The 22,312-nt window shown below is 35.9% G+C and overlaps 1 protein-coding gene across 1 annotated transcript in view; it reads left to right on the top strand.

The window, feature by feature from the left end:
- The window catches only part of FSIP2 (fibrous sheath interacting protein 2), a 109,426-nt gene that overhangs the window by 40,626 nt on the left and 46,488 nt on the right, over positions 1 to 22,312 (top strand). The window contains exons 15-17 of the mRNA XM_003791515.2: positions 11,479 to 11,530; positions 13,542 to 13,578; positions 15,873 to 22,296. Of these exons, the coding sequence (XP_003791563.2) occupies positions 11,479 to 11,530; positions 13,542 to 13,578; positions 15,873 to 22,296 (6,513 nt within the window). The remainder of the gene's footprint in view (positions 1 to 11,478; positions 11,531 to 13,541; positions 13,579 to 15,872; positions 22,297 to 22,312) is intronic.

Raw genomic sequence — 22,312 nt, 5'->3', positions numbered from 1 at the left:
TCTGAGGTCTGGTAGCATGATTCCTCCTGCTTTGTTTTTATTTCTGAGTAATGCCTTGGCTATTTGAGGTTTTTTCTGATTCCATATAAAATTGAAGTATTATTTTTTCAAGATCTTTAAAGTATAGCAGTGGGGCATTAATAGGGATTGCATTAAAATTATATATTGCTTTGGGTAGTATGGATATTTTAATAATGTTGATTCTTCCCAGCCATGAGTATGGTATGTTTTTCCATTTGTTAACATCTTCAGCTATTTCTTTTCTTAGAGTTCCATAGTTCTCTTTATAGAGGTCTTTCACATCCTTTGTTAGGTAAACTCCCAAATATTTCATCTTCTTTGGCACTACTGTGAATGGAATTGCGTCCTTGACTGTTTTTTCAGCAAGACTATTATTGGTATATATGAAGGCTACTGATTGATGAGTATTGATTCTGTAGCCTGAGACTCTGCTGTATTCCTTGATCGCTTCTAAGAGTTTTGCAGTAGAATCCCTGGTGTTTTCCAGATGTGAAATCATATCATCTGTGAAGAGTGAAAATTTAATCTCTTCTGACCCTATATTGATACCCTTTATCTCCTTTTCTTCGGTAATTGTGTTGGCTAAAACTTTCCATTACAGTGTTAAATAGCAGTGGAGACAATGGGCAACCTCTCCTGGTTCCTATGTGAGTGGAAATGATTTCAATTTAACTCCATTCAAAATGATACTGGCTAGAGGTTTGCTGTAGATGGCCTCTATCAGTTTAAGAAATGTCCCTTCTATACCAATTTTTTTAAGTGTTCTGATCATGAAGGGATGCTGGATATTATCAAAAGCTTTTTCTGCATCAATTGAGAGAATCATATGGTCTTTGTTTTTTAATTTTTTTATGTGATGAATTATATTTATAGATTGATGTATGTTGACTCATCCTTGAGATCCTGGGATAAACCCCACTTGGTCGTGGTGTATAATTTGTTTGCTGTTGCTGGATTCCGTTTTTTAGGATTTTGTTGAATATTTTTGCATCAATATTCATTAGTGATATTGGTCTATAATTTTCTTTTCTTATTGGGTCTTTTTCTGGTTTGGGGATCAAGGTGATGTTTGCTTCATAGAATGTGTTCGGTAGTATTCATTCTTTTTGGAAAAGGTTAAGTAATATAGGTACTAATTCCACTTTGAAGATATGGTAGAATTCTGACATGAAGCCATCTGGTCTTGGGCTTTTCTTTTTAGGGAGATTTTGTATAGTAGATGCTATTTCAGAACTTGATGTAGGCCTGTTCAACATTTTCACTTCCTTATGGCTAAGTCTTGGAAGGTGTATAGGTCAATTTCCCTCAGGTTTTCATATTTCTGAGAATAAAATTTCTTGTAATATTCATTAAGGATTTTTTGAATTTCTGAGGGGTATATTGTTGTTGCATCTTTACCATTTCTGATTGATGAAATTAGAGAGTTTACTCTTTTTTTTCCTGGTTAGGTTAATCAAAGGTTTATCTATTTTATTGACCTTTTAAAAACTTTTTGATATATGGATCTGTTATATAATCCTTTTGTTTTCAATTTCATTTAATTATGCTCTAATTTTGGTTATTTCTTTTCCTCTGCTGGGTTTGAGATTGTAATGTTCTTCCTTTTCCAGTTGTTTGAGACGTCCCATTAAGTTGTTAACTTCCTCTCTTTATGTTCTCTTGAGAAAGGCTTGCAGTGCTATAAGTTTCCCTCTTAGGACTGCCTTTGCAGTATCCCAGAGATTCTGAAAATTTGTGTCTTCATTATTGTTTTGTTCCAAAAATTTGGTAATTTCCTTCTTAATCTCGTCTCTGACCCACCTATCATTCAGCATAAGGTTATTTAGCTTCCATGTTTTTGTATGAGTCTACAGATTCCTGTCGTTACTGAGTTCAACTTTTATTCCATGATGGTCTGAGAAGATGCAAGGAATAATTTATATTCTTTTAAATTTTGCTGAGGTTAGACTTGTGACCTAAGATATGATTGATTTTGGAGTATGTTCCATTGGCTGGTGAGAAAAATGTATATTCAGTTTTGTTAGCATGAAATGTTCTGTAGATGTCTGTCAAATCCAAATATTGGATGGTTAAGTTTAAATCTAAAATTTCTTTCCTCAGCTTCTTATTGGAGGATCTATCCAACACTGCCAAAAGAGTGTTGAAATCTCCGACTATGATGGAGCTGGAGGAAATCAAGTTGCTCATGCCTGATAGAGTCTATCTTATAAATTGAGGTGAATTCTGTTTGGGTGCATAAATATTAATAATTGAAATCTCATCATATTGGTTATTACCCTTAACAAATATAAAGTGATCATCCTTATCCTTGCTTGCTTTTGTTGGTTTAAAGCCTATTGTATCTGCGAAAAAAATTGCCACCCCTGCTTTTTTCTGCTTTCCATTTGCCTGGAATATAGATGACCATCCCTTCACCTTGAGTCTATATTTATCTTTTGAGGTAAGATGAGATTCTTGTATGTAGCAGTTATCTCCCCTGACTTTTTGTATCCAGTCAGCCAACCTGTGCCTCTTTAGAGGACAATTTAAGCCATTAACATAATTGAGAATATTGATAAGCCTAGTAAAATTTTGGGTATTGAGTTTTTCAAAACCAGTGGACATTTTTAATCCTTTTGCCACTGTGGAAGTTGGAATTTGATCAAAAGTTTCTGAGTGAGTTTAGTTTTGTGGTGGAGACTTGCACTGGTCATTATGGAGGACAGGTCTGAGAATATCCTGGAGGGCCAGTTTAGTTATGGCAAATTTCTTCAACATGTGAATGTCATTAAAGTATTTAATTTCTCAGGATCCTGGGTTGAAAGTTGTTTTGTTTTTGAAAATTAAAAGTTGATGACCACCCTCTTGTAACCTGAAAGGTTTCAGCAGAGAGATCTGCAGTCTTTCTAATGTTCTTCTCCTTGTAGGTTATGGTTTTCTTACATCTGGCTGCTTTTAGAATTTTCTCTTTCATATTAACTTTAGTGAAGTTAATTATGATGTGCGTAGGGGATGTCTTATTCAGGTTGAGTCTTACTGGGGTTCTGAAATTGTCTGCTATCTGAATTTCAGGATCTCTTGGCAAATCTGGAAAGTTCTCTTTCATAATTTCATGAAGAAGAGCCTCTGTTTTGTAAAGCAACTTCGTCACCTTCAGGAATTCCGATAAGGTGGATATTAGTTTTCTTCAAATTATCCCAGAGCTTTCTGAGAGAATGATCCGTTTTTGCTCGCCATTTTTCTTCCTCTTTGAGTGCTTGGGTGTGTTCAAAAGCTTTGTCTTCAATGTCAGAGATCTTTTCTTCTGCCTGCTCCATTCTGTTAATGAGGGACTCTACCATATTTTTCAGATCTTTGAGGGTTGCAAACTCTTGCCTCAATGTATCAAAATCTTTGGTCATTTTATCTTTGAATTTTATCGATGACCAAAATGTTTGGTCATTTTATTGTTGAATTCTTGAGACATCTTTGGAATAATTTCTTGAAATTCCAATTCCCTACTTTCCTTCATTCTGTTGACTTTATTTGCTATCCAGACTCTGAACTTGGTTTCTGACATCTCAGTCATCTGTTTGTGGATGAGATCTTCAGTTTCATCTGCCATATCCTTCCTTGGCGGTCTTGATCTACTCTTGTTATTCATGTTACTGGAGTTTTTCAGCTGATTCGACCCCATGTTTATTTTATACCATTTGGTAGATGAGCAGATAAGAATAAGTTGGATTGAGGGCTACAGGAGTAGTGATTAACTAGCCCTTTGCCCAAAGGCTGGGACAGGTGTCTGTACCTTGTCTCCTAGAGCTTTGCTAAGGATCTGTACAGTGCTACGGCCTAAGAAACTGGTGGTCTCCTTGGTTTGGTGGGGCTAAGTCTCTCTGTCTTGTTTTTAGCTGGTCTCTGTTCTATCCTAGTAAATCAGTTACTCTAGATTGAAGTTTCAGGTGTGGAGAAATATCAGCAATTAAGTCACCTTGTGCCCCACAGGTAACCATTGGAAAAGGAAAATCAAACCTTCCCACAACCACACACCCAGGGTACCACTTTGGATAGTCTCTGGGGAATTGGCCCAGTTCAAGAGGTCCAAATCAATTATCCCAGTCAGCACTGGGGTCAGGTGGAGGAGTTCAAAAGGTCTCTGGCAACTAGATAGCAGGGGTGTCCTGGCAGCTCAGGTTTGAATGGCTCTGGTGCTCCGTGAGGTCATAAGGTCCAACTCAGCAAATAAATTAGTCTGGGAAGGTTGATGCCTCCTTTCTCACCTTGTACTTCTGTCGCACCCAGTCACTGGTAACCCACAGGGCTGTGACCCAGGAACCCGCAATGAGCAGATGCCCCAGGGGTTTATGCCTGCCTGAGTCAGAGGGAGATCTATATCTCCCCAGCCTGGTTGATGTTCTTGGTCATTAGGGGAGATGAGACCTGACAACCTCGGGTGCTTAATGGAGGCTGGGGCGGTACATTCAGTTCCAGCCCCACCCTTGATTGATGTTGCTGGCAGAACAGCACAACTTCTCAGAATTTGTTTCTGTCCTGGCTATCAGACGCTGCTTGAGGTGACAGAAACCATGTGGCAAGCAGTTAGAGCTCACACTGAGTTGTCAGTTCCAGCCTCTGCCTGCCTACCTTTGTCTCAGCTTTGACTCCTGAAGGCCAGGTGTGTCTTAGCCTCAGTAAAGCAGTCCTCTGGCTCAGCCCTACCCTGGGAGTCTGCTGGCTCTGCATGCGTGTGTTCATCCCTGAACTCCTTTTACTCACATCCCAGATCCATCCACCAGTGGCTGCCACCAGAGAAGGTGTCTGGCTTCCTCTGGTTGTCCAGAGACACAGGGCATGTTTGTCCGGGATAGCCCCAGGGGCGTGAGCCTTATTGTTCTTGCTGCTGCTGCTGTTCTGTGCCTTGGGGCACCTCCACCGCTCCTGTATGGTTCCCTCTCAGCTGGCCATCCTCTCCTTACTCCTGTGCTACAGAATCAGCACAACTGAGCAAGGACCCTTCCCTTGTCCACACCTCTCAAGAAAATGCCTTGAATTCCTGGGATGAAACCTACCTGATCATAATGAATGATTTTTTCTAATGTGTAATCTATTGACTAAGATTTTATTGAGAATTTCTGTGTCTATATTCATTATTGAAATTGGTCTGAGGTTCTATTTTATACTTTGCTCTTTTCCTGGTTTTGGTGTCAGGGTGATGTTTGCTTCATAGAATATGGTGGGGGAAGATTCATTCCTTCTCAATTTTTTGGAATAATTTTTGCAGTATCAGTGTATTAGCTCTTCAGCAAAGGTTTGATAGTTACCAAATCCTGTGAGATACAGCAAAAGAAGTCTTAAAAGGGAAATTTATCACATTAGATGTCTATGACAAAAAATCAAAAAGGGCCTCTTAGAGGTGATCCCACCAATCACCTCTAAGGTTTATCTTACAAAGGATACATGTGAATCTTTCTAAATGTAGAATATAAACATCTTAACACAATAACTAAGAAAATGACATAAAGGCTATGTTAACCAATTTGATGAAAATATTTCAAATTGTATATGAAAACACCACACTGTACCCCATGATTGCATTAATGTACACAGCCATCATTTAATTAAAAAAAGAGGGGGGCCTCTTTTTGTTGGGAGATTTTTTTATTGTCTCTTCAATCTCAGTTTTTCAAATTGGTCTGTTCAAGAGATCTATTTCTTTTTTATGGAGAGGGTGTGATTCCATGTATTGATACATTTCCTCCACATTATCAAATTTCTAGGCATAGAGTTTCTTATAGTACTCAGAGATAATTGCTTATATCTATGTGGCAGCTATTGTCATTTCCCCTTTATCATTTCTGATTGAGGTTATTAGAGATTTTATTTTTTTGTTTCTAGTTAATCTGGCCAAAGTTTTTCCTATTTTATTTATTTTTTTAAAAAAACATTTTTTTCATTAATTTTTTGGATGATTCTTTTGTTTTAAATTTCAATAATCTTTCATTTAATTTTAGTTATTTCTTTTCTTTTGCTGGGTTTAGAATTAGATTGTTCTTCTTTTTCCAATTCCATAAGGTGGTTCATAAGTTTTTTGATGCACTCACTTTCTGTTTTTCCAATGTAGACATGTATTGTGATAAATTTACCCTCACAGGATTTAACTTGTGAATTCATTATTGCTATGTCTGAGGAATTTAACGATTTCCTCTTTTATCTCTTCCTGAACTCAGCTATCATTCAGCATAAAATTGTTTAATTTCCAAGTCTTTATATAGGGATGAATGTTTCTGTTGGAGTTGAGTTCCACTTTTATTGCCCTGTGGTCTCAGAAAATACAAGGTATAATTTCTATTCTTTTAACTTTGCTGAGGTTTGATTTGTATCCTAAGATAAGATCAATTTTGGAGTACATATCATAGGCTGACAGGAAAAAATGTACATTCTTTAGCTTTCAGATGGTGTGTTCTATATATGTCTATTAATCTCATTTGTTCTAGGATCACATTTCAGTCCCTTGTATCTTTGTTTAGTTTCTGTTTAAAGGATCTGTCCAGTTCTGTTAGAGGGGTATTAAAGTCCCTGACTACTATGGTGTTATGGGTCATATTACTCAGACTCATCAAGGTCTGTTTCACATATCTAGGAGAATTTAAGTTGTGGTTGTAAGTATTTAAAATGAAATATCTTCTTGTTGTATTGTTCCTTTGGCCAGCATAAAGTGTCCATCTTTGTTTTTCTTAATTTTAGTTGCTTTAAATCCTCTGGTATTTCAAAATAAGATTGCATCCCCTCCTTTATTCTGATTCACATTTGCTTGAAATACTGTTTTCCATCCCTTAACCCTGAGTCTTGATTTGTTCTTCAAGGCTAGGTGCATATGGATGGCTTATACTTTTCTTTTTCTTTTCTCTTCTTTCTTTCTTTTTTTTTTTTTTGAAACAGAGTTTCACTTATTAACTTTTGGTAGAGTGCTGTGAAATCACAGCTTACAGCAACTTCCAACCCCTTGGGCTTAGGTGATTCTCTTGACTCAGCATCCCCTGGGACTACAGGCGCTGACCACAATGCCTGGCTATTTTTTTTGTCGCAGTTAGGCCAGAGCTGGGTTTGAACCCATCACTCTTGGTATATGGGGCCAGCACCCTACTCAGTGAGCCACATGTGCCACCCAGATGGCTTATACTTTTCTATCCAACCAGCCAGCCTGTGCCTCTTCAATGGTGAATTTAGTCCATTGACATTTATTGAGAGAATTGGTAAGTATGGTGGAGTTCTATTTCTATTATTTTGTGAAAGTCTATTATTTTGTGTAGTTTTATCATTTGTGCCATTGTGGAAGCTAAGTTTTGACCATTAGCTTCTGTGTGATTACTTTGCTGGTAGTCTATTGTGAGTGAGTGTTGAGAATAGGTCTAAGTATCCCCTGTAGATCTGGGCTTGTGATGAATTTCCTCAGTGCTTGTATATCCACAAAATATTTGATTTCTCCATTAGTTTTGAAGCATAGTTTAGCAGGATACAGAATTCTGGGCTGAAAATTTTGTTTAAGAATGTTGAAAGTGAATGACCCATGCTTTTCTAGCTTGGAAGGGTTCAGTTGAAATGTCTTCTATCATCCTAATGGCTCTGCCTTTGTAGGTCAGTTGGCACTTACTCCTGGCTGCTTGCAGTATTTTTTCATTCATCTTGACTTTGGGCAGATTCATTACAATGTGTCTTGGAGAGGCACTATTTGAGTTGAGATGACCTGGGGCTCGATAGCCATCTGAAAGGAGTGTGTCAGGTTCTTTACTAAAACTTGGGAAGTTTTCATTTATGATAGTCTCCAGTGGGGCTTCCATTCCCTTGAGACAATCTTCTTTCCCTTCAGGAATCCCTATTATTTGTATGTTTGAATGCTTCATGGAGTCTCATAGTTCTCTAAGTGCCTGTTCTGCTTTCTCTCTCTTCTTTTCTGCCTCTTTAACCACCTGGGTTATGTGAAAACTTTATCCTCTTGCTCTGAGGTTCTTTTTTCTCCATGGTCTAACCTAGTTTTTATATTCTCTACTGCATATTTCCATTACCTGATTGTCTCCTTCATTTCCTTCACCTTATCCATGTCTTTTCTATATTCTATATATTTCATATCTGACTTTTCTTTCTGTCTTTCCATTTTCTTGTCCATTCCTTTTATTGCTATATCATACATATTTTAAATTCCCTTTCTATTCAGGTCCATTAATTCTTTATAGGTAGAGTCTTCTTTAGTAGCTGCCTGATGGTTACTTGGTGGAGTTGCTCGGTTTTGGTTTTTCATGTTGCCTGAATGTTCCATTTGGTTCCTCCTCATGTGTTCTTTCTTCTTGTTCACCTCTTTATCCTCCTTTTTCCTTCTCACTGCTTCCTTCCCATCAAATTACCTTGTCTCAGAGTTTAGGGCTTGAAGTGGCCTCCACCTGAGCAAAGCCAAACTCTTCTTTGTGGCCAAATGAACAGAAGTCCTTGCTCCTGGTGACAATATGTTACAATATATTTTCACGGGGTCTCTAGATGGCACTGTGTTTTTTTTTTTTTTTAGGAGACAGACAGCATAGCCAGCAACCTATGGTCCTCATTCCAAACTCAGTTGCCTTTGGTGATTGCCTGATTATTTCCCGAGCTTTCAGGCCCTGCCATATTGGGATCTTAAAGCTCACAAGAATCCTTTAGGGGCAGGTCTCACAATGCCCCCTGACTCCAGTTCTTATGGGGTGCAGGAGTCCCTCAGCCTCTCCCAAGAGTGGAGTTTTGATTCCTGACAGGCAGAATTAAGAGTGCCATGCTTTAAGCCCCTGCTAAGATCTTCTTACTACCTTTCCACAATAGCTTCCCTGGGCTGCCAATACCTTCTCAATATGGCTGCCTTGCAAGCCATATTCTTGCCAAATCTATGGCAAGTCCATTCTAAACAGTATGTAAATGTGGTTGGTGCATACTGCTTGAGTCTACCTACTCTTCCAAGCTTTCCACTCAACATGCAGCTTCCCCCAGCTGAAAAATCCAGAAAGGCTTCCCTCTGTCCTTGGGCCTCCAGGGCAGGGCCAGCTGATCCCAGCCAGTTGCAATCACTTACCTAATTCATCAGGTCTCCACTGCTCTGGATCATAAGCTGTGTTCAGCTCACCACCTCCTCACTGTGCTCCCTGAGCTATATGACTCTGAATAAGGTTCCCACACCAGGTATGGCTGGGTTGTCTCTTTAACAGTCATTCTAGAAAAGCTCAGCTGAAAAATCCAATCCTTCTGGTCCACTATCTTGCTCCTCCTCTAATTATCTGAAAAATTTGAGGTATAATTCTAATGAGTTTTTCCTGCTAATTTTTCCTGCGAGAAGCCATGATAGTTTGTTTCTTTATGTTTATGGATGTGAAGGGGCCTCAGTTTTGACAGAAATATATTATTGGGAATTCTGTAATATTTGGATGGTTGTATTTTTTTAGATAAAATTTTAATATGCTGGTGCTACATATCTGGAAGGGCTATAAACACTGGCTCATTCTAAGTTAAATTCTCACTTGAAGTTTTATGAACAATACAGGTTCTGTGAACTTGAAATTCAAGATCACACAAGAGGTAATCTGTGGTTATGAATTCTAACAAATACTCTAATCTTCTTCTCTTCCTTTACTCAACAGCTAAAAGCTAAGAAATAACTTATTTGTGTTGTTTTCTTTGTGGCTTGATTTCTTCTTTAAATGACTTTCTCACTGAGGGTGTAGCTCTTTGGCATCCCACACAGATATAGCGGTTAGACATAATTATTTGGCTTTAGGAGTCTGTGAAAGCAATACATTATTAGTAGAAACCATACTTCATATACACTTAAATACACTTACAACCAATATGTTTTTCGCTGTTAGCATAATATGCAATAAATTACATAGGATATTGAACACTGTATTATGAAATGGCCTGTGTGTGAGATGATGTCACCTAAATTCAAAATAATGTAAGTATTCTGAGCTTATTTAAGGTAAGGTCTAGGCTAAGCTATTATTTTTGGTAGGTTTGGTATAGTAAATACATTCTCAACTTAAAATATTGTCAACTCACAATGGGTCTAATGGAACATAACACCATCATAAATCAAGGATCATCTATATAATCTTTGAAGTTCTTTGTTTTAATTCCCCATTTGTTTTTTATTTGAGCTTGATGTCTTCTTTTAAAACCTCTGAACAGATAATTAAGTTTCCCTGTAGCGCTAATAACACTAGGCAGACATCAGCTTCAGCATTAGCTTACCACTACTGGTTTGTGTTACCACAATTGTTTTATCTTCAGGAAGATCTCTTACATATCTGAAATCTTTGCTATTTTTAAGAGCACGGTTTTAATGTTCTACACAGACTGCTAGGCTAAATTTTTAAGATATTTCTTCAGAATATTACTAGAACCAACAGAGGACTTTTAGTTTATTTTAAAAATAGTATTGTCTTTACACTTAATATCTCAGGTTTGTGCACACTTAATCTTGGTTACTTTCTTTCTGAAACTAAAAACATCTAACAATGCCTACATAAACTCAAAAAGGTTCATAAAATTTAAGACTTTTACATATGCCATTAGTAACTATTGATTACTCATTTTAGGAGAGAAACAAGAGTTACCAGTTAAACTTGGCTTTGAACAGGTTCTAAATACTAACTCTGCATTCTATTTGTCTAAGACTTACATTTATTTGTGTAATTGACATACATCAATCAAATATATCAGTTAAAATGTTTTGCACAAAGATTTCCTAAATCTTTTGTATCCAAAATATTGACTAAAATTGGTAATGTAATCCTTCTATATTACATGCAAGGCAAGTTAGATAATATTTGATGGCAGACAAATCAATGAACAAATCTTAAGGAAACACATGAATGAAATAATGTATTGAACAAATAATTGTTATTGAGGATTTACTATGTTAAGTGTTGAGAATATAGTGTGAATCACAGCAAAGCCAGGGATACACAGAAATAAAATTATAATGACATTATAGCATAATGAATTTTATAATGTGAGCATGTTCAGAGTGCTTTGAGACCATTAGGAAAGGATATTTATTTATTTAGATACGTTTTATGGAAAACCTCAAGAGCAGTTAACACAAGACAATAGAGACCTTAAAGATAAGATGTTAAAAGAGGGCACAGGGTACCTCAGACTAAAAACAAAAAAAGCAAAAACCGCAGTCCAGAGATATGAAAAACACGATATATTTAAAGAACTTCAATATTCTGTTTCTCTAGAACATATGATATCTATGAAATTCAAGATAGAGAAAACACTGGAGAGATAGACAGGGATGTCAGACCTTACAGCATAGTTTTTGCTTGCTAAAGCTTTTGGACTTCAATGTGGAGAGTCCTTGACAGCCTGTAAACAAGGCTATGACAATAAAGAATAAAGACTTACTGGATGATGTTATTACCATTTAATAAGTTGCTGAGGACTTATGCAAATTATTAATATAATTTTATTTTCTGGTAGACTCTCATGCTGTGGCTGCTGGCATTTTTTCTTCTCCTGTTTGCTCAAATATGTAAGTATCTAAGAAATTAATCCATAAGAGTGTTGCTTACAAGCAGATGATTACATGAAAACCCTCATTCTTGTAATTATACTTGGATTTAGTGGAATTTAGTCATTTGAAAACATTAAGCAGTAAGCTTTAATTGTAGAGAGTAAATCTTTGTTGTCTTCTTTCTCTACCCCACTGTGATTCTATACCCTCCATATATTTGGAGTATTCCTACCATTTGCAAGTATGTCCCACTATGCCCTGGCCTCTCTTAGCTTCCCATGATCTAGATTTACCCTTTTGTTTTCCTCCCCTTTGAAACATGTCTTTTGAAGTTATTGGCTTCCTACAGACCGCAAAATAGTTTGCTATACAGTATTAATGACATAATCAGCAAGTGCCCCCACCAAGGGTATTTTAAGTTTAAAATAATAATATTTAATGATGGAAATTGCAGGCCCTTGGAAGAGACATTTTTACACTGAGAGAATTTTCATTCCTTGGTAACCACATAGTCTGTTAGTCTGTTAATGTTTATGTTTTTCTCAACTCAAAATGAGGGAGAAAAACCACTACTTTAGATTCAAAACCATCATCATCTTTAAAAAAATCAACAGTCCAAATGAGGTCCAGGATAGACTTTATAAACCCCAAATTCCTACGAAAATCGCTGAGTAAATGAAAGTGGTGTGTGGTGGAAAATGGTGTTGACACTTTCAGACCAAGCTTCCTGCAGGAAGGATCTTGACTTTAGGACTGATGGATGTCAGTTTGTGTGACTTAGTGACTGTTCATAGCATACATAGAAGAGTAACAGAAGGATGAAAGTTGACTAGTCCAGTTCAAAGTAATAAAACAAGGTGAGAGAATGATGACCATGTATAGACAATGACCACTTTTATTTCTTTCACAAATACATTTTAAAAAATTTATTGGAAATATATATACCTGCCTCTTTAAGAAAAGGCTAGCAAAGGCTCATACTAAAGCCTTGACTCTGGAATTTTTAATTTCACCTACCCAAGAATACAGAAGTATAGAATTCCTTGAATCTTTCAAAGTGCACACTTTGAATATTCTTTCATTAAAATTCTGAGTCAGAAGATTTGGATTTGAGTACTGAGAATAAACCAGATTTCTATTTAGAGGCTGGTTAGCAAAAAATTTGCAGTCTAACCCCTTCTTTTCCCCCACCCCCAAATCAGAGCATGAATATCAAATAAACTTAGCAATTAAGTATCATGTTGACATTTTCATATTTGTGGAAAAAAAAAAAACTCAATCAGCTAAGATGAAGAACTATATACATGGCCTGGAGCTTCATTGGTACTCCTTCTAAATTAAAAAAAGATATGATACTTTTGGCTTCTTATCCACCCAGCCTAACATCTCTAACATCAGATCAAACTATAAACAAAACACAGCTAACAGGACTATTTCATCTGGTGCTGCCCCTCACACATGTCACATTCCTCCTGATCTGATTTATCTCCAAGTTCCATAAGACTTTACTGTGGAAACATCATATCTATTCCATGATTAACCTCCTTTCTCCTCCATTACCTCATTGTTAGTTCTCTGACTTTTTTAAAAATGTTAGTACAAAAGACATTCAGAGGGGCGGCACCTGTGGCTGAAAGGAGTAGGGTGCTGGCCTAATATGCTGGTATGCCGGAGGTTGCAGGTTTAAACCCAGCTCCAGCCAAAAATTGCAAAAAAAAGCAAATGTGACAGTAGCAGGAGTAAAGAAAGAGTTGCAATAATTAGGCATAGTACATAGATAATGAGTTAGTATTATTTGGAAGGAAAGTATAATGAAGACAGAGTAAAGAAAGTAATAAGACTACCACCCTGAAGATTGTCATTAGAAACTTGCAACTTTATTAGTTGACACTCTGATAGTTCGGAAGGGGGATGTTATGTCCAAATAAGCATACATAATGCACACAACTATTATGTATGCATTATAATTAAAAATTGAAAAAAAAATTTGACCCTAAGTAATAACACAATGATCAACCTTTCATTACAGACAACAGAGTTTCCAAAAAAATTGCTTTCAAGAAAAAGTATGTATCATAAAATTCACTGATAAAGCAGCATAGTAGCGATACTTTCTAATGTGTCATAATAGAAAAGTAAATTGTGAATTATATAACTAGGAATCATCTATTGATATTTATCATCCCCTCTCTCTGCTATTTTCTTTTCTATGAAGTTTACTACCAGTTAATCCTTAGATCTTATTGTGGTCCAAAGTTGTAATCAAGCAGTAGGGGTCTCATAGGTATAGAATGGTAGAGCATTAACAGATCTAGTCATCATAGGAATAGCATCAATTCCAAAAATCCATTTTATTATAGGAAGCCATTAATCAACATGGCTCTATAGACCTTACTGGTGAACTCAGTAGAAGCTAAGTCAAGATGCCTAGATCAGTCTTTAGCAGTTTTTATAGGAAGAAACCTGGTCACCCAAGAAGGTCCCATGAAAAGTTATCTTGTCACCTATGAGCTGACACGTGAAATAGGCCAAGATAAGATTGTATATTTTTATAAGGCCCCACTCTGGAATTTAGACTGACTATTCAGAAAAAGGGTTTGGGAAACAACAATATAATATTTCACATGGAAATCTACTCAATCCATAGAGTATGCAAAAATACAAAAGTTTTGATCTGAGGGACTATTTTTCAGTTTAATATTGTAATTGAAAGTAATTAGAAAATAGGATTTTATCTATCATTTCTCATGACAAAGAAAACTTTAAGAATGTCCCCCTTTTATATACTGAAGTTGTAAACTCCTGTGTCTAGTCCAAGAGTTGTAGGGTTTGTTGTTTATTTACTCTTATAAGAAAAACAATATGAAGAGACTATTTTAGCTTATACTTTATATATGTTATAGTTGATTTAGAATAATTATCTTCTCTATTAAAATTTAAGATATATTCTTTGATCTAGGGTCTTATTTCCATGAGACAAGTATTTTACAGCATTGGCTGTCATCCCAAAATATATTTTAAAAACATTAGCTGTGGTTTATACAATAAGTTAAAAAAAATATTAAGATAGTTGAGGATTACAACTGAAAAAAATGGCTTTTCTTAGGGTGCTCCCTGAATGCTCTCAAATGAGTCAGGAGTGTACTACAGAGGTGTTAACTTTGTTTTGAATGTTGCCTTAAAGTAGGAATAATTTCAGACTGAGTTAGGCAGTATTTTGTATGTGAACAGCCCCTTATAAGAATTATTTTATTTAATTCACATCACGTTTAACACACACGTGTGTTAAATAAATTCCAATTCCAGTTTCTCAACTTTCCAGACATTACTGCCAATTACTTGTGTATAACCAGGATGTTTGAAGTGTTAGAACAATTTAAAAATAAACAACTAGTGTAATATAAGCAAGATGACTTTTGTAAACCCTAAATATATTTGCAGTAAGTAAGTAGAGGATTTTAAAATCCCATTGATGCATTCTATTTCTGTCACCATACAGTTCAAATCAATGACAGCAGTAAGGAAAAAGATCACTCAAAACCGTTTCCTTGCTTCAACTCAAACTGAGGAATGTACCGGTTATCCTACCCTAATTCGATTATCCTTTATCTTTGATTCCCAGTTCTAGTTTGGCATTTATTTTTCTATCTAAATTATTTTTTTTTTACTTTGACATTTTTTCTCAGCTTCCCTAAGATTATTTATATTGATCTTTTTTGCTGGGTACAAAGCCCTTCCATCTCTAGAAAATATTATCTTTTATTGCTGCTTATCAAATAATTCTTACTGGCTAAGTAGCCATTTCCACATATACAGGCCACAGACTTACCCTGCAGCAGGGAACTGAGAGGAAGCAGGGCTAACTTTTCATCCTTATATCCTGGCCGGACCGATGCCTCTGAAAGTTTACAAACACTTTGACTGCATCTGTTTTAGGAAATACTTTTTGTTAAAAATAATTTTATATATCTTTAAAATTTTAACTGCATCATGAACATATTCTTGCCAAAATATGTTCATGCCAAGTGCTCAGACAGCAATTTGGTGATTTTTTTTTTCTGAAAAGTTATTTATCCCAGTACTAAATGCTAGAAGTAAAAGGGTATACATTGGAGGGAATATGAATAAACTGTTATGCAAAAAATAATTTACTGTAAGTATAGAATAAGTCAACCTAAAATTAATCTGAAGTGCTATATTTCTTTACTTTTTGTGCTACATTTTAAAATAAACCATGATGGTACTCTATCTATGCAGTGTTTCATAAGAAAAATTAAATTTTACTTACTTTTACTCTGCCCCTCCAGAGTAGAATAAATTGTCACATAATTTTTTTCACCCCTGATGATCCACTTTCCAGGTAACTTCTGAAGAATTGAATAGTATAATTCAGAATATAATGACCTGGGTTGTGGCTACAGTAACTAGCATATTATACCCAGCCATCACAAAATATGAAGAAAGGTTACAAAATAATACATATCCACTGTCTGATGACTCCATCCTCTCTTCAGATAGTTCAAGTTTCTGTAGTACATGCAGCGAAGAATTTACATACAGAAGCTACACACCTGAAATAGCTAGAACGTTTCAGCCAGACCCTTGTGCATTTACAGTTGATGTGTCAGTAAAAAGAACAAACACAACTTTAGATCATCCTTCTGCACATATGGAAAGAACAGCTGTTGGGAAAACATATAACACAAAAGGACAGACCGTGAACTCTAAACTCAAATATGATAAATCCAGACTCCAATGTTCATATCCTAAGATCAGAAATAGTAAGTCTGACAGTCACTTATTAGCATTCTTTGAAACAGACACTAAAAGATCTAGGGACGCTACCACTGAAACTGATAAAACTGACAGCTTGGGGAGTTCATTTTTTGGTGATCAAAAAGGAAAAACCATGGATGAAATAAAGAATTTAAAAAATGTTTTTGTTAACTTCAAATGTTATTTGAAAGAAGAAACTCAATTGATTTTAGAAAGCATTTTTCAAGAAATAATGTCTGATTTAACCCAGGCGATTCCCTCTCTTTCTTCTGTTACTGCTGAAGTTTTTGTTGACCAAAATGAGCCTGAAAAAGATGATGTGCTCTCCAATGTTGATATCTCCTCAGCAGCTTCTGATATTGTGGAAAACATGCTTGAGAAATTAGAATCTGCAGTTGAGAAAACATATGTTGAAATGTATTCACAGGAAGACTTGCCAGTTGACATTAAACCAAGCTTAACAGCCTATCAGGAACCCACATCATCAAATGAAAAACCTTTAAAAGACTCACTGCCTGGTAGTTCAGAACCCATGTGTGATATTGCAGAGAACATGGTACAAGATATTTTAGAAAGGCTGAAGACTCTTGCATCTTCTAAACAAAATGACCGTCCTCATCCTGAAGACACAGTGAAACTTTCCTATCAGCAACTTCCGACAGAACCAACATATACATTCCTTCAAAGAGAGGACAGTAAAAAATCTAGTTCTGAATCTGATGCAGTTGTCAAAGAAGAAATACAAAATTTGGTATCAAAAGCTTTTTCCCAGTCCTCTTTGGTTGGTTACATAGAAGAAGCAATCAGCACCATCCTAGGTTTTGTACAAACTGAACTTAATGATGAGACACTTATTGCATCTGAAGAAACAGTATTACTCCTGCAGCTATTTGATGATATTTTCACTCAGCTCCATCAGGAACCTGGAAAAGGTAGACAACCTAGAGTAAAAATGACTTCTGACACTGAAGAAAAGTACAGACTTGCTGGCACTAGATTATCTAATCAAGCTAAGCCTAGAAGATCATTTTCACCCATTAATGTTCCAGGCATGGCCCTTTATTCTGAAGATGATAATGAAGAGATAGACAAGCTGGTAAAAAATGTGATTGATTCTTCTTTCAAAGAGGAGAAAACAAAATCACAAAAACAGATTCCTAAGCAACAGTCCACAAAGGGAAACACTTGTTTTGAACACAGAACAAATATTGAACCACCTACAAAATCCACTCCTAGAAGCAAAGTTGTATTTCATGATTGGGAATTGAAGTCTGAGCTACCACCTCTTAATAATGATGGCATTTTAAAGAAAAAGGCCCGCTTGAATAAAGACATTTCGTTTTTTGGCCGAGATCAAAAACATCAAATACAAAAGGCTTCAGAAAATATAGTTAAAGCTATTTTAACAGAAATGCTCAAGGAGGTACCTTCTGTTCCTCCTGGTCAGTTAAACACCCGAGGACTGTCAAATGAAGAATGGATGGACCATATGTTCTCTGTATCAGAAATTAACACAGTAGCCCAAGAAATAACAGATGCTGTGTTAAGTATACTTCACAAGGCATCAGGCTACATTTCTAATACCATTAAAACTTCCGTTTCATCATCAGTTCATCAAACTTCACGAAATAATTTTGAAACTCATCCCACAATCAAGGAAACACCAAATAAAAAGCCATTGAAAATATGGTTTGACAGTGAAAAGAAAATGAAATACTTATCTGCAGTCAACGTAGATACTACAGATAGTTCCTGGGCAAAATTGCAAGGAAGTGACTCTAAACCCGTAGAGGACATTAATGACAAGATCATAGATACAGTTTTTAAAAGGCTGAAGTTGTTTGTTTGTCCAAAATTGCAAATGGACATCAAACCTTCACTTGCCAAGCAATCTTTATTACAATCTCAACTTAGTTCTTACACAGCTAAAATAGTAAACATCGTTTTGAGTGCTATCCAGAATGAACTGGAACTCAGTAAGGAAAACCTAAATCTTAGGGAAGTCAACCATACCAAAACCTTTCCAAAAGAGAAAAGATATTTTGATGACACTGATAGTAAATTAAAATCTCTTGTAACAAATGTCAATGATGACATTATGGCAAGTCCGTTATTAACTTGTATTTGTGAGATGTTATTAAGTAAAAATGCAGACTCAAGAAATACTTCACTTCTTTCAGAGTCTGAAACTTCATATGGATCTAAGAACACTGGTAAACAATATAGTCTGCCAGGTAGGCAGGATAAAAAAGCTTTTTACAAAACTCTGTCTACTCCCTGTGCTTTCCACAGTATCATTGATGGGAAAGATCTCAAAGAGAACGGTAAACTGCAAGTGATAGACAGAATTGCGGAGACACTACATGAAATGTTAAGCAAGCTCACAGAAACCCACACTCACCCTCAGCCATCTTGTAGTCACCAAAACAAAGAGAAGACGAATGCAAATCAGCAAACTGCTGCATGGAAGTCTAATACTCATCTCATTTCCAAAGCAATTTTGGAATATATTCTTGCAAAATTATGCTGTATTGACACGGATACCAGTTGTGCAAGTTCTGGATTTAAAGCTCTCTCTGAGTCGCTTGACCTTGACAACCTATCATTTACCTCAATTATTGAAGAAATGGGCAAATGCACCGACATCATCTCCAGGATTGTTTCCATACTGATTCAGGAAGATAATAAAGACGTGACCAAAAGCAATGCAAATATTGCTCCTGTGTCTTCCAAAACAGAGAGAACTAAAGAAACACATCCAAATAAACTGAAAGCTGCAGCTTCGGATATTGTTAACATGGTCTTTGCTGAACTGGAAGGGTTTGCCAGTGGAAATTTAGAAACTCTAGATGCTATTAATGAAGAAAGTGAGAAGAGCAGTCAAATGGATTGGGAGTGTGAAAATAGCAGTGTTTTCACAGATACACACGAGGAATCATTGCAGTCTGCTTTATACGTGCATGCAAAGAAGATATCAAATGCTATTTTGAAGGCTATTCAGACAGAATTAAATGAGGATTCATCAGATTCGAGAAAAGATGTAAAAAATCCACCACCTGAGGCACAAATGTTTAAGAACATAGTCAATTTAGTTTTAGACGCAGTATCCTCAAATATGATTAATGAAACTGAATCTTCAGAGTGTGGCACTTCAGATTTTTGCACGGAAAATTATCATTACAGGCCAACTTATGGAAATTTTCTTCCTGGAGGAGCTGAATCAGATTCATTTCTAGAAGATGATGGACATACAGAGAAAATAGTTATCAGAGAGACATCACAACTAAGAGACGAAACTAAAACATGTTGTCTTGAACAATGGCTTCTAGAAAGAGCCTTAAATGAAATTGAAGTAAAACTCAAAGAACCACATAAATCTCCAATTACTCCCATTATAAGAAATATTTTGAAGGAAATTTTTCAAAACGCTTTGATAAATCAATTAAGTGTGCTCCCTCTCTCCCACCCTCCTTTTAGTGGTATGTCTCACAATGTTGATGAGCCAATTACTCAAACATCTGTTTCATTTATTGATAAAATGATGGATCCTTTTGTGTCTGAAGGTGATGTAACCATAGTAACAGATAATATTGTTAGAACTATATTTCATAAACTTTATTTAGCTGCCATGAAAGGAAGAAATGTAAGGGAAAATAAGTATAAAAAGATCACCTTTTCAGCAAATGATTCTTATCCTGAACACACCTGTAAGAGAAAGTCTTCTGTCACACTATTGGACAGAAACCCACATATTCTCCAGTCCAGATTCAACGTTGACAAGCAGACCAAGGAAAATGTAGTCGAAGACATTGTACAGGCAGTATTAACAAATTTAGAAAGTTTTGCTACTTCCAAAGTAACATCTCTCTTGTTTCCCCAAGAGAACTTCATAGGTCCAATGCCTTTACCTATTGAGGAAAATAAGACTGCATCAAGGAAAGCATTATTAGCTAAAGATTCATATTCAGATGAGCAATCTTCCTGTTGCTCAGTGGATCAGATTAAGTTAGGAAAGACCAACTTTTGCCAACTGTCTTCATCTAAATTAAATTCTTATGCGACAGAAGTGGCTAGAAAACTTTTGCAAGGTATAAAACATGAGTTAGATAAAGAAGGAAAAATTCCTTTCTCAACTCCTAACATTGTGGTTTCTGATAGTAATATTGCAAGTCAAATTGTTAACACAGTGTTAGATATTGTATCAGTTAAAAGCAAATGTGACAAAAACAATTCTGACAGTAAACTTGACTCAGGTCAGCAAGAAGGTATTATTGAAATGCTGTTCAATAAGATAGAATATCGAAAAGTACTTCAGTTTCAAATACAAGATACCATTGAAGGTATCTTGTGTGACATTTATGAAAAAATAGTGTATCAGAATAATCTCTCCTATGCCACACCTACTCTGAAATGTAGCATAGCTGGTAAACATTCAGAAGCAAATTCTGAAATGTTCATTGAGGGTACAAACAAGATTATTCCAAAACTTTCCGTTCCTAAATCAGATGTCATTTTGATATCCAGAGATATAGTGAACATTGTTCTTCAGAATCTCAGTACGTCTGTAATGTTTGTCATGAATGCAAAGACTCCTACTTCAGCAAGATTGCCCCTGACCTTTTGTGATACATTTCCCAAAACAGAAAGTCAAGAATCTCCTGTTAAGGCTTCAAAAATTGAAAGAAAAACTGTGTCTTTTTCATGCTCAAGAAATCAGAAGTCATCTTATGCTGAGGATAATCAGAAAACTGTAGTAAAGAAAGAGGACATCAAAAAATCTGGCCTTGACCTATGTGAGGAAAGTGTAAATTTCATTGCTACAACTATTTTCAATCGTTTAGAATCTTTTGCCACAGAAAGAATAGCTTCATTAATTACTTTTGCTTTCCAGCCTAACGAAAAATCATTTGTTAGCACAGATTTGGGGAACCGTAAACAAAATCAAAGCATTTTTCATGAAGCAAGCCAAGTAGAATCAAATGTGAATGTCTGGAGACTGTCAACAACTGAAACCATTCTCAGTCAAGAGGTCAGAGACCCTGCTTTTGCCAGTGACAGGAAGAACACTGGACCTGCAATTCATGTACCACAAGCTATCCTTAAGAAATACGCTAATGTCATTGCCAGCATTACCTTGAAGCTTATTAAAAATGATTTAGACTTAGAAATCCAAAAGATATATCCACACTCAGATAATATTTTGTTCCAAGAAAATATCATTGTGAGTGAAATTGTCAATAGTATGCTAAAGATTTTAGATAAAAGATCTGTAAAGGAAACTGATTTTTACTCAAAAGAGAATCCCAACCTTTCACAATTAACTGAATCAGATGCAATATCCCTGCATAAGGAAGGAAAAACCAAACAATCTCTGCTGACCAAGAATCAACTAGAACAAAACCAAATGATATCAGCAAAGAAAACCCAAAGAATTATTTTGGAGGAAATATTTATGAGAAATAGAGACTCAAAACAAAAAGAAAAAAATGAATTGCTGACTGTAGTGGAAGAACATTTGAATAAGTTGTATCAAAGAGTAATGGACATTATAGGCCATTTGCCTCCATTTAATGAAACTTCTAATTTGACATCTAATTCCAAAGTTAATACTTCAGGCATAACACAAAAAAATGTTCTTCAAGCATCTATTAACACCGAGGCAAACGACATAGTTGAAAGTGTCTTGGGAAAAATGTACTCTGTGGTTGTGACATCAATATATGAAAGTAATAAAAGGAAAGAAACAGAAATGCCTGACTACAAAGATCCCTCACTATTGAAATCATCAAGGTACAGAGAAACTAAACAAGCAGGAGAAAGAAGTAACTCTCCCAGACACACAGTATCACAGATTCATTCTTACACAGACAGTCAAAATGTCTCTGTGTTGGAAAAGCCTTTTTTGCAATATTTGCCATCGCAAGTAGAAAAAGATTTAGTTCAAATAGTTCTTGATAAAATCACAAATTTTGTCTCACTTCATGTAGATGAGAACTTTCCCTCTGAAAGTTGTTCTGATGAGTC

Source organism: Otolemur garnettii, unplaced genomic scaffold (genome assembly GCF_000181295.1).
Source record: "Otolemur garnettii isolate 467f Iridium unplaced genomic scaffold, OtoGar3 scaffold00048, whole genome shotgun sequence".
In the NCBI taxonomy this organism is placed as follows: domain Eukaryota; kingdom Metazoa; phylum Chordata; class Mammalia; order Primates; family Galagidae; genus Otolemur; species Otolemur garnettii.
The sequence above is the reverse complement of the archived record's forward strand: the minus strand, read 5'-3'. Positions and strand labels throughout refer to the sequence as shown.